Below are 13519 nucleotides of genomic sequence, written 5' to 3' on the forward strand. Positions count from 1 at the left end.
TTTAACTTGTTAAACATTAAAAAGTGTACCGAAAGCTTCTCAAGTATAAACGAACTTAAATCAATGATATATTCATTATTTTATACTTGACGATTCTATGTTATAAAACTTTTGCGCAATGTACATAACAATATGCTAGACGTTGGTTTATGACGAGAATTTGAGTTAGTCGCATATTGCATTCTATATATTGAATATTTATATTTACATAAATAATAAACTCGTAAGACTTGTGATACCAGTAAAACTCGAGCTTGAGCTCATCGCAGCTCAAACTTTTAACGAGCTAATATAAGTAACTCATGAACGGCAAACCCATTTACATGGGTACAAATGTACAATATTATAAAATCGTATCACTCTCCACAAACACATGCGAGATCACCTCCTCCCTCTTCACACTCTTTCTCTCACCTCCTTTCTCGTATCAGTATAACTTTTTTTAATATAATAAATAATAATGTACTCTCTATCAATGTATAAAAAAATTTCATGCCTCGAATCGGTTTACTAGATTGATTGATTCACTGAATCAAACTCATAATACAAATGTAACAAACCTTTTATAACTATTTAATAATCATAATGATAAAAATATACTACCATTTGTTCATTTTAACTGCAAGCGTGCTGCATTTGGCATTTTGGTTCAATAACATAAGATTTGAAATTTTAAAGTCTCGGATTTAAAAACTGACTCAAGTAGTGGCGAAACTTGGAAACGTCAAAGAACCAGACTCAATATGTATACAAAAAATTTCATAAATTAATGGGATCATGGGGCTGGACTTAAAATTTGGTATGAAAACGGGTAAATTTACGTTACGTAAAAAGACATCTAAAAAAACAGGTAAATTTACACAACTGAGATAACAAACTTGTGTGTGTGTGGGGGGGGTGGGGGGGGGGGGGGTGTGATAGACTAACTGGACTCAACGGGGTTTCTGTTGTTCCTAGGTGAGTAAGTCCTGGAACGACAAAATTAATATGGACGGTTGACATCCGATTTGTCTCAAAAGGCTTACTCGAATATCGAGGGTAGTTATAAACGCTGCTAAAATAAAAACTTCCAAGTGTGTTGGATCAGTTTCATTTCATACACTTAAAAACATTAAAATCACAATTAACTCATCATTCATGGCGATTAAATTAAAAAAACTATAACGATTACATTTTGAATCGTAAATTTTGTTCGAAAACAATCGAAGAAACCCGAATCCATCAATATTTAATCAATCAATCGATGAATCGCTTGCGTTGAAATATCGCAGAATTAGGAGCAGCAAAACGAGCAGAAAACGATCTAGACAAATCATCCGAGTCGCTTGACATGAATCCGTGATCAAAGTTTTGTGCATACTCACCAGCATCATATCCGAACCGAGTAGAATCTGAAAACTTATACATCTTCTTCTTAGCTCTCTTCATTTTTCTCAATATGATTCTCCAAATAATGCGTGCTTTTGATGTCGAAACGCTCGCGGTGACAAGCTCGTCGTAGTCGGTGGCTCGCCGAGTCCAGCAGCGGCTTAGGTTGCCGGAGTTGTACCAGCTCACGGTGGTTTCCATGACTGATAACGAATATGGAATTGAGTGAATGAAGAATATTGGGCACTAGTAACTGTGGTGCATGTGGGCTTTTATATGTGTGGAGGTGAATAGTTAATTTAATCGTTATATGTCGTTAATTTTTATATTTGATAATATTACTTAAACGAAAAACAACATTAATACTTTAGATTGCGTTATAACTTATAATAAAATGAAATGTATATGTTCTTTTTTAATTATTAAAAGGTTTGTACCATAGTTGTATAAAAGTGTATAAAAATATTTATATTTAAAAGTAGGTTTAAATCTATTAAAACACCAAGAGATCTTGAGTTCTAGTATCCCAAATAACATAAATTCGTCATTTAAGAAAAGATAATATGAGTTAACCATTCTAAAGAGGTATTTTTAGTTTATAGACATTTGTGAGAATTGTATAAATGATCGTACCTTTTTTCTAGTTGTGATATAAATGACAATTGTGTTATAATAAAAAGTATATGGATGCATAAATAAAATTCTACCTTTTGTTTTAGTTGTGGTATAAGACAATTATGTAATCACTTTTGCATATGGACCCTCCACGTTTATCAGTTCTTGCCAATTACATCCAAATCACTAACCCCGTTAAATTTTATCGTTAAGTCAGGGGTAAATATGTCTTTTCACTATTCCTTTATTATAATAATTATTTCAGTGAACTGCGGTTTTCGTCCTTGTGGTTTGTCCAAATCTGCGGTTTTAGTCCAATAGTTTTAAATTTTCAATTTTCTTCCCTATGGTTTCATTTCACTTGCAATTAAACTCGAATTCCCTAATCTCGTTAAGTTTAGTTGTTAAACCCATCAGTGTGCCTTTACGTGAGGGGCAATTTTGTTCCTTCTTTTTTCCCTTTTTCCCCAGATACACCTCAGCTCCTCACGTGAGGGAGGTTGCGAATTAGAGCTGAGGTTTATTTGGAGAGAAAAAAAGACAAAATTGATCGTCACATGAGGGGCACGAAAATTGGTTAACGACAAGACATAACAAGGTTAATAAACTCGGGTTTAATTGCAAGTGAAATGAAACCATAAGAAAGAAAATGCAAATTTGAAACTACTGGACTAAAACTGCAGATTTTGACAAACCAGATGGACGAAAACCGCAGTTCACTAAAATACGTACTATAATAAAGAAATGGTGAAAATACATATCTACCCCTGACTTAACGATAAAATTTAACGGAGTTAGTGATTTGGATGTAATTGGCAAGAACTGGGAAACGTGGATGGTCCATATGCAAAAAATAAACTTTTTAGACTAAATTTGCATTATTTGCCAAACCACAAGAACTAAAATAACACTTTACTCTTGACATTTAGTTTGAAATACATGGGGTGCTAGAACCAAAGAAGCCTATGGTATGTGTTTTGAATAACCAATAGGTTTGTGGTTGATTAAGATTAGTAATGTGTTTTGAATAATTAAGAAATAGCATCAAACCCAAGTATGTTGCTACCGCGTTGTCGCCAGTGCCATAGTTCACTGCCACCTCTGACTTCACTATCTTGTATGTCGCCAGTGACACCTCCACCACCGTTGGTGGCCGTAAAAACAAATGTAGTGGACGAATTCTAATTTTTGATGTATTTTTTTCATTGTTATAAAAATACCTTGTTTAAGGCGAACAAGTTTTGGCCACAATCCGTTTTGACTCAAAACCAAATTAATACCTTTAAAAATGGCCAATTTTAATCTATAACCAAATGAATACTATTCGAAAATTACCCATTTTTACCACAAACTCATTTTGGCCATATGCCAATCTGACCGGAACCCGATTTGACACGTTACAAAACCATACCAACCGTTTTGCCAGGCTTAGCAGCAAACGAGTCGAGTGTTTGAAGTTCTTCAAGACAAGTCAAAACTTAAATCAAGTTCACTAAAATCAAACTGCATGGAACGACCTTATATGACTAAGCATAGCTTTCTATTAACGTTTTCGAGCTATTTAAACTCCCAAACCGAGCTTTAATCTTTTTCAAGACAAGCCAGGGCATTGTAGTTTAATCACAAGGGCTAACCAAGCAATCGAGTTAAGAGTTTGAACTTAAGCTAGCATAGTCAAGCCATGCTTGAGTGTTGTGAGGTCGGTTCAAGTCACTTGGAACCCAAAACACTACCCGGTCAGACCAGTTGACACACTTCCATTGAAACAAATACATCCAATTAATAGCGTGATCGATAAGGAATACATATGAATGATTGCTAAGATGACCAAAAGTCAGTACCGTGTAACCTATAATAACAATATATAAACCAGTGTGTGTGTGGTGTCATATTTACATAGGTTCTCATATGAAGCAGACGTGAGCCAAAAATCACCAAAGAACAAAAGCAGAAATGTGAGACTAATTTAACGAACATATACCAAAAAACCTTAGCTTATTACGTAGCCTGCTTCGTTGCCAACACAAAAGTCTTTGCCGGTGCATCACTGATAACAAACAAGACTAGCATTAGTTCACTGCAAAATGGAAGCTCAGCATTGTATTCATAGACAAAAGGAGTAATATATTATGATAATGGTGGAGAAAAAAGGTTTCACTTTACCGCAGGGTAACAATCTTGTCGTTCAATTGTTTGATTGTGTGCATCCACAACAACCTCACATGATAATGTGGCCTGTTCATCAACAAGAAGTTGTAACATATTCAGAAACAAATATTTGCTAGATGACAAGTAAATATTAAAGATGTAGCAGATATGCATGAATCAAGATTTTCACTAATGCACACATGTTACATGTACAAATCAACAAACTGGCTATAATTTTTATCGAAAAACATGAACATCCGCATTCAACAAGTGCAGACTCTTATATGTAACCTCAATATAGATTAAATTTAAAAAATCAATGCAAACCCATGTAGGTTTGAGAATAGGGACTGAGAATGAAATCCCTACAAAGAACTCCTGGTCTTAATACACACCCTATAATATTTAAATAATGGATATTCAATTTCAATTTTAAACTGGTAAATTTGATCTTCACAAAATCCTTTAATCAATCAGGCATGAAAATGTTACTAAAAAGTACGCAAACATGAGCCCAAAAACCAATCATTATCTACAAACATAAAATAAAATATATATAAGAACACCAACAGATGAGACCTTAATTATGCAGTAACTACTTATAAGTAGGATGCATTATTAACTTCAAATAATTGATTTAGATATACTGATTTTCAGTTTGTCATATGAATGGTTCAACATATCCAAGAATCATTGAAGATCAAAACTGTTGGAAATTGGATCAGAAAACACAATGAAAACTTTATGAACGAAAAGAAATTGACAAACGTTAAGACTTTTATTCATATGAAAAACTCCGCGTTACAACTACCCTAGACCCTCTATTTATACCAAAAAAAACTTGGGGGCTGTTTGTTTACATCTGAATGGAACCATTCAGATGGAAACATCTGATTCATTCAGACTTCAGACTGTTTGGTTTCATACAGAAAAACATCTGAATAGTTAAAATTGGGTCTGAATCATTCAGACTCAGACATGTTGCTGAATGCGACAGAGGCTTATTCAGATCTGACTCATTCAGATCTGAATGAACCAAACAACCCCATTAGTAACCCAAATCTAATCCTACTACGACTCAAATAAAATAAAACTTTTCCATCTACTCTTTTAAACAAAACAAGATAACTCTAAACATTCAAAATACTAAATAAACTAATTCACCACTTTACCCCCTTCAACTTTCTTCTAACTCGTTTCAAGCTACGCAGTTAATGCGGTAAAAAAACCGACATCGATCAAGGACTGATATTTGAGATGTAGGTTATCGCAGCGGGATATCGGTAGTATTAATATCATGCAGAGTTTATATATATAGCAATTTAACACTTACAATTCAGTATCTTCTCATACCATTAACAAATTAACCTTTTGTAACTTGCAAAACACTAACAGTTGTAGCAAGTAGGAGCTGATTATGACCTAAAATGCTAACACTGATAACAGCAATAAAAAGAAAGACGAATGGAAGAACAAATAAAAAAGGTACTAGAATCGGGAAAATCCGTGAATATCGCCGATATTATCGGTACCAATATTCACATGAATATCGCCGACAGTAGAAGCTATGCGCCTATGCAGTTGATATCGCCGATATATCAACAATATATCGGCTAGCGGTCCCTTGGTAAAATATTGGTATTTTAATACCGGTCATAATATCGGTCCCGATATTATCGGCGATATCGACCGATATCAGTTTTTTAAGGCTTGATTGTCAATTTTTAGTGTTTTAAGTCTTAATCAGTTCCTACTTGCTACAACTGTTAGTCTTTTGCAAAGGTTAATTTGTTAATGGTAAGAGAGTATACTGAATTGTTAGTGTTAAATTGTTGTATATATAAATTCTGCGTACCGATTTTACCCTGATAACCGATATCCAGTATTTTTCGGCATTAACTACATAGAGTAGAAGACACTGTATATAAATCATCCAGAACTCACTGCCTAATTATGTAATCAGGAGCTATAACTTGCAATTAGTCATGCTTATACACATCAATCAACTTAACAATTATACAGCGATCAAGTAAATAATCTGATCAATTAATCATGATTGTTTGACCGCTATTTCACATGGGACAAATAACCAATATAGCACTGACTGCATAGGTTTCAAGACTAACTTTCAACAAAAGCCTCACATAGATCAAACACTAAAAGAGTTAACCTAGCTAGACAGTCGAATACACTATATACGAATCACACAAAACAAACGGACAATGCATATTTGTTATGGAACACTTGCAATTAGTCATGATTAATATAATATAAATCAACTTAATAATTACTTGTAACACCATGCATTCACACATTATATACCGATCAAGGATTTTCATATCACGCAGAAATTATATATACATAGCAATTTAACACTAACAATTATAGCAAGTAGGAACTAATTAAGACCTAAAACACTAACATTAAACACTAATTAAGACTTAAAAGACTGATATATTATCAGTACGGATATTCTGACCGATTATTTTAATCAATACGCATACCGCGATCGGGAGATTAAACAAGAGAATCCCAAGGCTACCACGAATCTCCGAAGTGGTGGTAAACGGAACGGAGCCTTTAATCAAATCCTCAATCAAATGAATAGACTCCGAAATCACTTCAGCTCCATTTAACACAAGCGTGGCATCCACATACGACGTACCAAACGCCTTCACGCTACCGTCATCCGACGTCACAAACCCTAGCTGCTCGCCTCTATACTCCACCGTCACATTCAACGACTCGTAATTCAACGAGTACACGTCCGGATTCCGGACCTTGATCCGGACAGCCAGCTCGATGTCGAGTGAGATTGGAGCGGCGTGGACTTTCATCCGGTCGAGCCGGAGGTTGACGACTTTGAGGTACGGATCGGATGGCCAGAGGAGGTAGGTGGCGCCGGCGAGGAGGAGGATGGTGATGGCGGTGTAGAGGTAACGGCGGCAGAGGTGACGGTGGTGGGAGGTGGAGGAGAAGATGACGTGGATTTGTGGTGGTTGAGGTGTTGGAGGTAAGGGGGTGTATGGGTGGTTTGATACGGACGGTGGTTCGGGTTTTCCGGACGGCATGGTGTATCGATAAAATGGTTTCTTTGTAGACAAATGAAACACAGGGGCTTTATACTTTTATTATAGCTTGGGTTCTTTTTTGCTTTGGGTCCCTTATTTTTCTCAATTTTGTTTTATTGGTATGGTCAAATTTTATCTTATCTATCATCAAATTACTTATTAGGATATCTTTTACTCTATTTTTAACTAACAACAAACATAGAACGTCTAGGTACTCTGAACGTATTGACTCAATGGCAAAAAATCACCGCTAGCTGGTCTAACCCAGTCGTATGGAGCCTTTAAGAGTCTCCAAGTTATCTCCAGTTCCGGGTAAAACCCACCCGTCTAAAGGCTCACTAGTGATAAAAGTCGGACGCCCTCAGGATCGAGCTGGAGATCACAAAGATCACAGTCGTCCTTCATTGAGTCACTCATGTCTCCTCCAAAGTGTTTTAAGTAGGAAATGAACTCGGGTCTTTGAAAAACTCAAGCTTCCTACCACTACACTACATTAAAAAGGACTAGATATTTTTTACTTTAAACTTTGTTTTTATTAACTGGTTCACTAAAAATCATATAGGCTATCTTTTACTTTAAACTAAATCTTTATTATGTAAAATTCTATTCTTTTAGAAGAACCAATGACGTCTTTCCTTTTTGTTATCGCGCTCTCTAATTAGGAAAGCCCCGTTGGAATTGATATACGGCCTACTCAAAGTTGCCCTCAGTATGCAAATGAAGCACAATTTTTTCGTGTTGATAGAGTCGCTGCTGAATTACCTCATGGCTGGATAGATAAATGTTTGGATTTTTGCCATTATTTTTAATAAGAATTGTTGAATATCATTACACGAATCCTATTTTGTTAGAACAAGTTAAAGGAGTGGGCATTATTGGTGGAGATAAAGCCATCAATTGGGGTTTGTCGGGACCAATGCTATTTAGTTATTTGTTATATTTGGGTTAACTAATTCATAGAACTCATAGGTTTTACTGAAATTAAAAAGTGGAATGTTTGCCTTCTGTTCTTAATCTAGGAGCTGTAAACGTCATGAACCCGTTATAAGTTCACGATGCGATGCAAGGCCACGTACCAACTACAAGTGTAAGTGTAAACAAGTTCAACCGAACCAAGTACTCCTAAGCTCTGAGTTTGCCTCATTTTGAGACCTATGTCTAAGACTCAAGCTATGCTCATGAATAATTTTCAACCTCAAGCGAGCTGAACATGGTTCGGCTATTAATTACTTAGTTACTGTATATATAGATAATTATAAACATATTAATTATTATACATTAATGTAATTATAATTTTAAACATATAATAAAGATAAGGAAATCATATTTCATACGAAACTTTGAATGGCATATATTATATAGCATAACTCATACTTCAAAGTTCAATCATACACATCAAAATAATTAAACCTGTACCAAAACATACACATTAAATTACACAAAATACATAGCTCACAAATTTACATCACCATCACCATACCTCATGACAAATTCGCGTCTGAATGTTGCTGTTGCTGTTGTCGTTGTGGTCTGGTTCGAGTACTCAAGCTTCTATACATATGCGAACACGCCCGAGAAAACTCAGACATAGCCCGAAACACCTCGGGCAAACCCGTCTTCAGATTCATCAAAGACTTATCCCTCACTTGAACACACTGCCTCTGGTACGCTTCTTCCTCCTCCTCTAACCGCTTCTTCAATAACTCAACCGTAATCTGTTGTTCAGCAATCACTTCCTTATCATTTTCCATCTCATCATCACTTCTCTTTTGAATATATTTATTATACCAGTCTTCAAATTTCCGGGTCTTTCGTGTTAAATCCCGTCTCGTTTCTTCACATCTTTCCTTCATCTTCATTTCGTCAGTTTGGTACTGATAAATAGTGTCCATGACGGCTGCAAAGTTTATGATAGCGGTTCGTGCACTTTCTTCCGGAAGCTTCTCGAGAAAATCATGCCATGTTCTTAAAAGTGTTTGGATTGGTGGCGTTTGCGGTCTTTCAGGGGACGATACTTTCTCTCTTAGGTTGTTGTCTATGGGAATAAGGTTGAGTTTGAGCCAATTGTTTAACGATTTGATGTATTCTTTTTGGTGTAACATGAGTTTTTCAAACTGCGCGTGCCACATCTGGACATGAACGTGAAGCTGGTGCGTGTTGTTGTAGTGGTGCTCGCTCGTTTCTTTTGGTGAATGTGAGATGTCGAGTGATCTTAACGCGTGCACGATTGTTGTTTGCTTATCGTGTTGTTCTCTCATCTTTCCCCACATTTCCGCCATCCTGTATGCACACATTATCATTATTAGAAAAGATTTTGGAAAACTTTTTTTAGAATATAAGTATAGAAGTTTAAAACTTACCCGTCAACGAGTTGAACGAGTTTTGGGTACAATTGTTCATCACGAAGGTGGTTGATTTCTGAAACAGTGGAGTCCATTGATTGCATGTCTACAATGTATCTTGTGTGTAGGTGACTTACTGTTGCTTTTGTTCTCTCCAAATGATCGGTGCTGGCACCACGTTTCTTGAGTCGGTTTAATGATGCAATCTTTTTTTGGTACTCAAATTTCATCAGTTCCCCTGCCTGTTGATCATCAATCAGTGGATTTTAAAAAAGAAGTGTAATACTGTAATCGTAAAAATATCAAGCAATGTTTTTGTGTTACAACGTTTTAGCCTGAACACAAAAACTATATGCAAGACCTTAAAACATCACACATAAAGAGCTTATAGCTTATATATATGACATTAACATAATGCAAATTAACAAAATCACATTAACAAAATCACAGCATTCTCAGCTGACTAATGTATGGAGATTAATTGACACAATTTTTACACGGTTTATTACAAATGCAGATTTGGGTTTTGTTTTACATCTACTAGCTCAAATATTCAAATGGGTTGATTTGGGTTTTGTTTTATATCTATCGGGTCAAATACTCAAAAGGGTTTATTTGGGTTCTATTTTCTATCTAATCGGTTGAAAGTAGCTCGTAGCCTCATAGTGTATATCGTGGATTCAACCTCTAAAATATTTGTAATTAAGAAATTATAGCTAACACCTAATTATTTAGAGTTAATTACACCAAAATGTGTCATAATTTCGCCCTTTTATTCTTTTTATGTAAAAAAACAAATGTTTTTCCAACTGTAACATAGTTCAATTTTTTTCATTCTACCGACTAAAGAATGTTGTAAAAAATAGACAAGGAGGCAAAAGTATACAGTTTGGTGTAATTAAGTCACTATTTATAAAAAAGATTATAGCTTTAAAGTTTAAACAAGAACTTCGGGTCGACCGACCAACTAAATCTACTTGTTTGTTTTGAGTTTTGTCCCGTTACCCAACCTGCCATACGCATAATACCTCTAAATTATACTCACACGTATCAACAATTCATAACATTGATATAAACATCACTAGATTACTAGTACACTATAAAGAACAAAAATCAAAGCGTAGCATACCTTCACTTCATCATACAGCTTCTTCTCCCACGCAAGCATCTTATCCAAAACCGTAGCATGTGTTTCATTCTCTTCCGAATCAAAATCATCATTCTTGTCATCAACTTCCGGTAATCCTTTAAACGACCTATTCCACGTGATCACACGCATCACTCGTGCAGAATGATCAATATTCCCTAATAAAAATATACACATTATTAGCTACTTAAAAACAAATCAATTCATCTTATTCAATATATTCAATGTGTATTATATGATATCATATCATATCATATACCTCGCCCATCGGCAAAATTCGAGTGATAATGCAACCGATTCGCCTCGAGCATCTTCGAAACCTCGTGAGCGCTCTCCGACGCTTTCAAAAAACAATCATCAAGCTCCGTAAATATCTGCAGCAGGTTTAAACCCGGCCCTACACCCTTCCCCGACGGTCTATACTCCCTCGTGTCAGCCGGTACCGGCACCGGAATCCTCACCTTCTTAACCGGCTTAGGCGGAGGAGGCGGAGACGGTGCCGGAGACTCCTCCACGTGTTCATGTGCCACGTCATCAACCTCATCCTCATCATCACCACCATCCTCAGTCTCCACGTCATCATGATTAATATGATTATTATGATTTTGTTTCAGCTTTTCGTGTTCGAATCCATTCGGTTCGTTATCCATATCCGATAAGCTAGATCCGGCCACTTGATCCATCGTCGGAAAAAAATAATCCCATGACGACATATTATCTTGCGGCGGTGGCGGCGGGGCGGCTCGATTAAGTTTATTCTCCATTGGCCGCGGCGGCGGTGGCGGCGTGGACTCCGGCGGCGACGGCGGCGGAAATCCCTCTTCCGATTCACGTTTCGACGAGCTTCTGCCGGACTTTCTCGAACTACTCCGGCGTTTTAAACTCTGATCATCATCAACATCTTCATCTTCTTCAATTATGGTATCCGGGTGGGAATTCAAATCCGGGTTTGTGAATTCCGGCATGGTGGCGGCACGTTGAAGGGGCGGAGGCGGCGGCGCGGCGAAGGTTTCCGGCGGCGGGGGTGGGGCGGGAGGGAGGATTGAGGAGGAGGTGACGGGGTCGACGGAGGAGGGGTGGTGGTGGTCAGGGAAGTCGACTTCGCCTTGGGCGTAGTCGCTTAAGGCGGCGCCGGTGTTTTTTAAGGCGGCGGCGTAGGAGAAGTGTGCGGCGGCGAAGGCGTTGCGTGCAGAGACTGATTCTTTCATTACTGTTTTGCGTTCTTTGCATCGATTTACGATTTCTTCGTTCTCGATCTTTGATTGTGTGCAACCCATCGTCGGTAATTGGTTTGTTAATATTATTATTATTATTATTGAAGATTATTATTATGTGGAATTGAGAGTTGGAATGATCATGATGATTGATGATGAGTGTCTGACAGATACGACGACGTATTGAAACCGACAGGAAATGAGAAAATGGAAAATTCTGGTGAATAGAAAGTCAAAAGAGTGGTTCGTATTTTTATTTTGATCCCTTGACTACTGAGTTTTGTGATTTACAGCTTTTTTTTTAATTGTTTGTTAAAGTTTAAGGTTATATTCCTTCATAATTAAATATTATTGTATATTATATGGGTTACTTTAATAGAGTATATATGAATAGTTATTAATAACTCGGATTGATTACATCATCGTATGAATTAAACTACGAAATTAGTCGTTGGTACGTTGTGAGATGTTGATGATATATCAAATTTGGTTGCATTGCAGACGGTTTGTTAGACGTCGTACTAAAGGCGTTGTGATATTATATGAATCATTATAAATATGAATTGTATTTTGCAAACCATCCATATTAAAGTTTGCTTCCATTATCTACATGTTACCATCATAAAGCTAATGGAAAAAAAAATTATGTACAACATGTTAATGATTTCATTTGTGTTTTTTTTTCTGTGGGATGTGACGTAACTTAATGAAGATCCGGGTGGTCTCTTCTTCGTTCACGGTTTTATCTAAACTTTGTCAATGTTTTTTCTTTCATGTAAGACTTCTTAATGTTTAATGGTGTTTTATTTGATTTTAGAAAAAAAAAGTGCATTGTCTCTGTCTACAATATTTATCTTCTCATAGCTAACTTCGTATTTACATTTCAACCCCTCAAATACCAAATTGTGTGATTCCAGCACAACTACCTTTGATTGCAGCTTTCATACTTTTTTTTTTTAAATTGTTTTTTAAAGTTAAGATAATATTCCACCAATATTAAAGAATATCATATGGGTTTATCTAATTACAGCAAATAAATAATACGAATTCACGTAGATTACATCATATGAAAGAAATTATGAGTCAAACGTTGGAACCTCGTGTGGGATGTTGATATCAGGCTTGTTGTTGACATTGATTTGTAGAGTGTTTGTTAAATAACATCTTGAAGTACGATGTAATATTATATAAAAAATGTTATAAGATGGGACTTCTAGTTTTATTTTATTTTTTTCACCTTGAAACATAATAAAATCAAAATCATTTGTTGTTTACATAATTAAGTAAGCTTGGTTTACGATTACCTGTTATCGTTATAATAAAATATTTAGGTGATTTATTGGTAAGCGTTCTTTACATATTTTAAGTCTAGTCGTAAATAATGAAATACACTATTTGGGTTAGTGAAGGAATTAATAAATGTTTTACTACAATAATGTTCTTCTCGTAACCAACTTAAAGATGATGGATGACCCCGATGTCCCGGGTTCGAGTCCTGATTCCGACCGGATTTTCCTAGAGCAAAAAAACATGTCGTGTCTTCGGGCGGGGTAAGCCAACTGAGTTTTATCGGGAACGGCCAAGCCAAACTCGGATGCCAGCGTGGATCCCGAT

At 36.3% G+C, this 13519-nt stretch overlaps 2 protein-coding genes across 2 annotated transcripts; both read right to left on the reverse strand.

Annotated features, from left to right (window-relative positions):
• Window positions 1-3389: 3389 nt before the first annotated feature.
• Window positions 3390-7202, reverse strand: LOC143529220 (uncharacterized). Its single transcript, XM_077025050.1, has 3 exons — window positions 6636-7202; window positions 4147-4218; window positions 3390-4030 (listed from the first exon to the last, which is right to left on the reverse strand). Exons 1-3 carry the CDS (start codon window positions 7200-7202, stop codon window positions 4028-4030), a joined length of 642 nt encoding a protein of 213 aa, XP_076881165.1. The 3' UTR covers window positions 3390-4027.
• A 1336-nt stretch (window positions 7203-8538) lies between these two features.
• Window positions 8539-12103, reverse strand: LOC143529287 (protein ALTERED PHOSPHATE STARVATION RESPONSE 1-like). Its single transcript, XM_077025113.1, has 4 exons — window positions 10951-12103; window positions 10674-10849; window positions 9563-9786; window positions 8539-9482 (listed from the first exon to the last, which is right to left on the reverse strand). The coding sequence occupies exons 1-4, from the start codon at window positions 11966-11968 to the stop codon at window positions 8684-8686; spliced, it is 2217 nt and encodes a 738-aa protein (XP_076881228.1). The 5' UTR covers window positions 11969-12103; the 3' UTR covers window positions 8539-8683.
• Window positions 12104-13519: the final 1416 nt, after the last annotated feature.

Source organism: Bidens hawaiensis, unplaced genomic scaffold (genome assembly GCF_021521415.1).
Source record: "Bidens hawaiensis isolate Kalapana, Puna unplaced genomic scaffold, B.hawaiensis_p1.1 tig00008515_1, whole genome shotgun sequence".
Taxonomy (NCBI): Eukaryota; Viridiplantae; Streptophyta; class Magnoliopsida; order Asterales; family Asteraceae; genus Bidens; species Bidens hawaiensis.

Coding starts and splice junctions, on each gene's coding strand:
- LOC143529220 (XM_077025050.1), bottom strand. CDS start 7,202: ATGCCGTCCGGAAAACCCGAACCACCGTCCGTATCAAACCACCCATAC. Junction 4,219..6,635: donor TGTTTAATCTCCCGATCGCG/GTATGCGTATTG, acceptor GTTGATGAACAG/GCCACATTATCATGTGAGGT.
- LOC143529287 (XM_077025113.1), bottom strand. CDS start 11,968: ATGGGTTGCACACAATCAAAGATCGAGAACGAAGAAATCGTAAATCGA. Junction 10,850..10,950: donor GAATTTTGCCGATGGGCGAG/GTATATGATATG, acceptor TATTTTTATTAG/GGAATATTGATCATTCTGCA. Junction 9,787..10,673: donor AGCTGTATGATGAAGTGAAG/GTATGCTACGCT, acceptor GATGATCAACAG/GCAGGGGAACTGATGAAATT.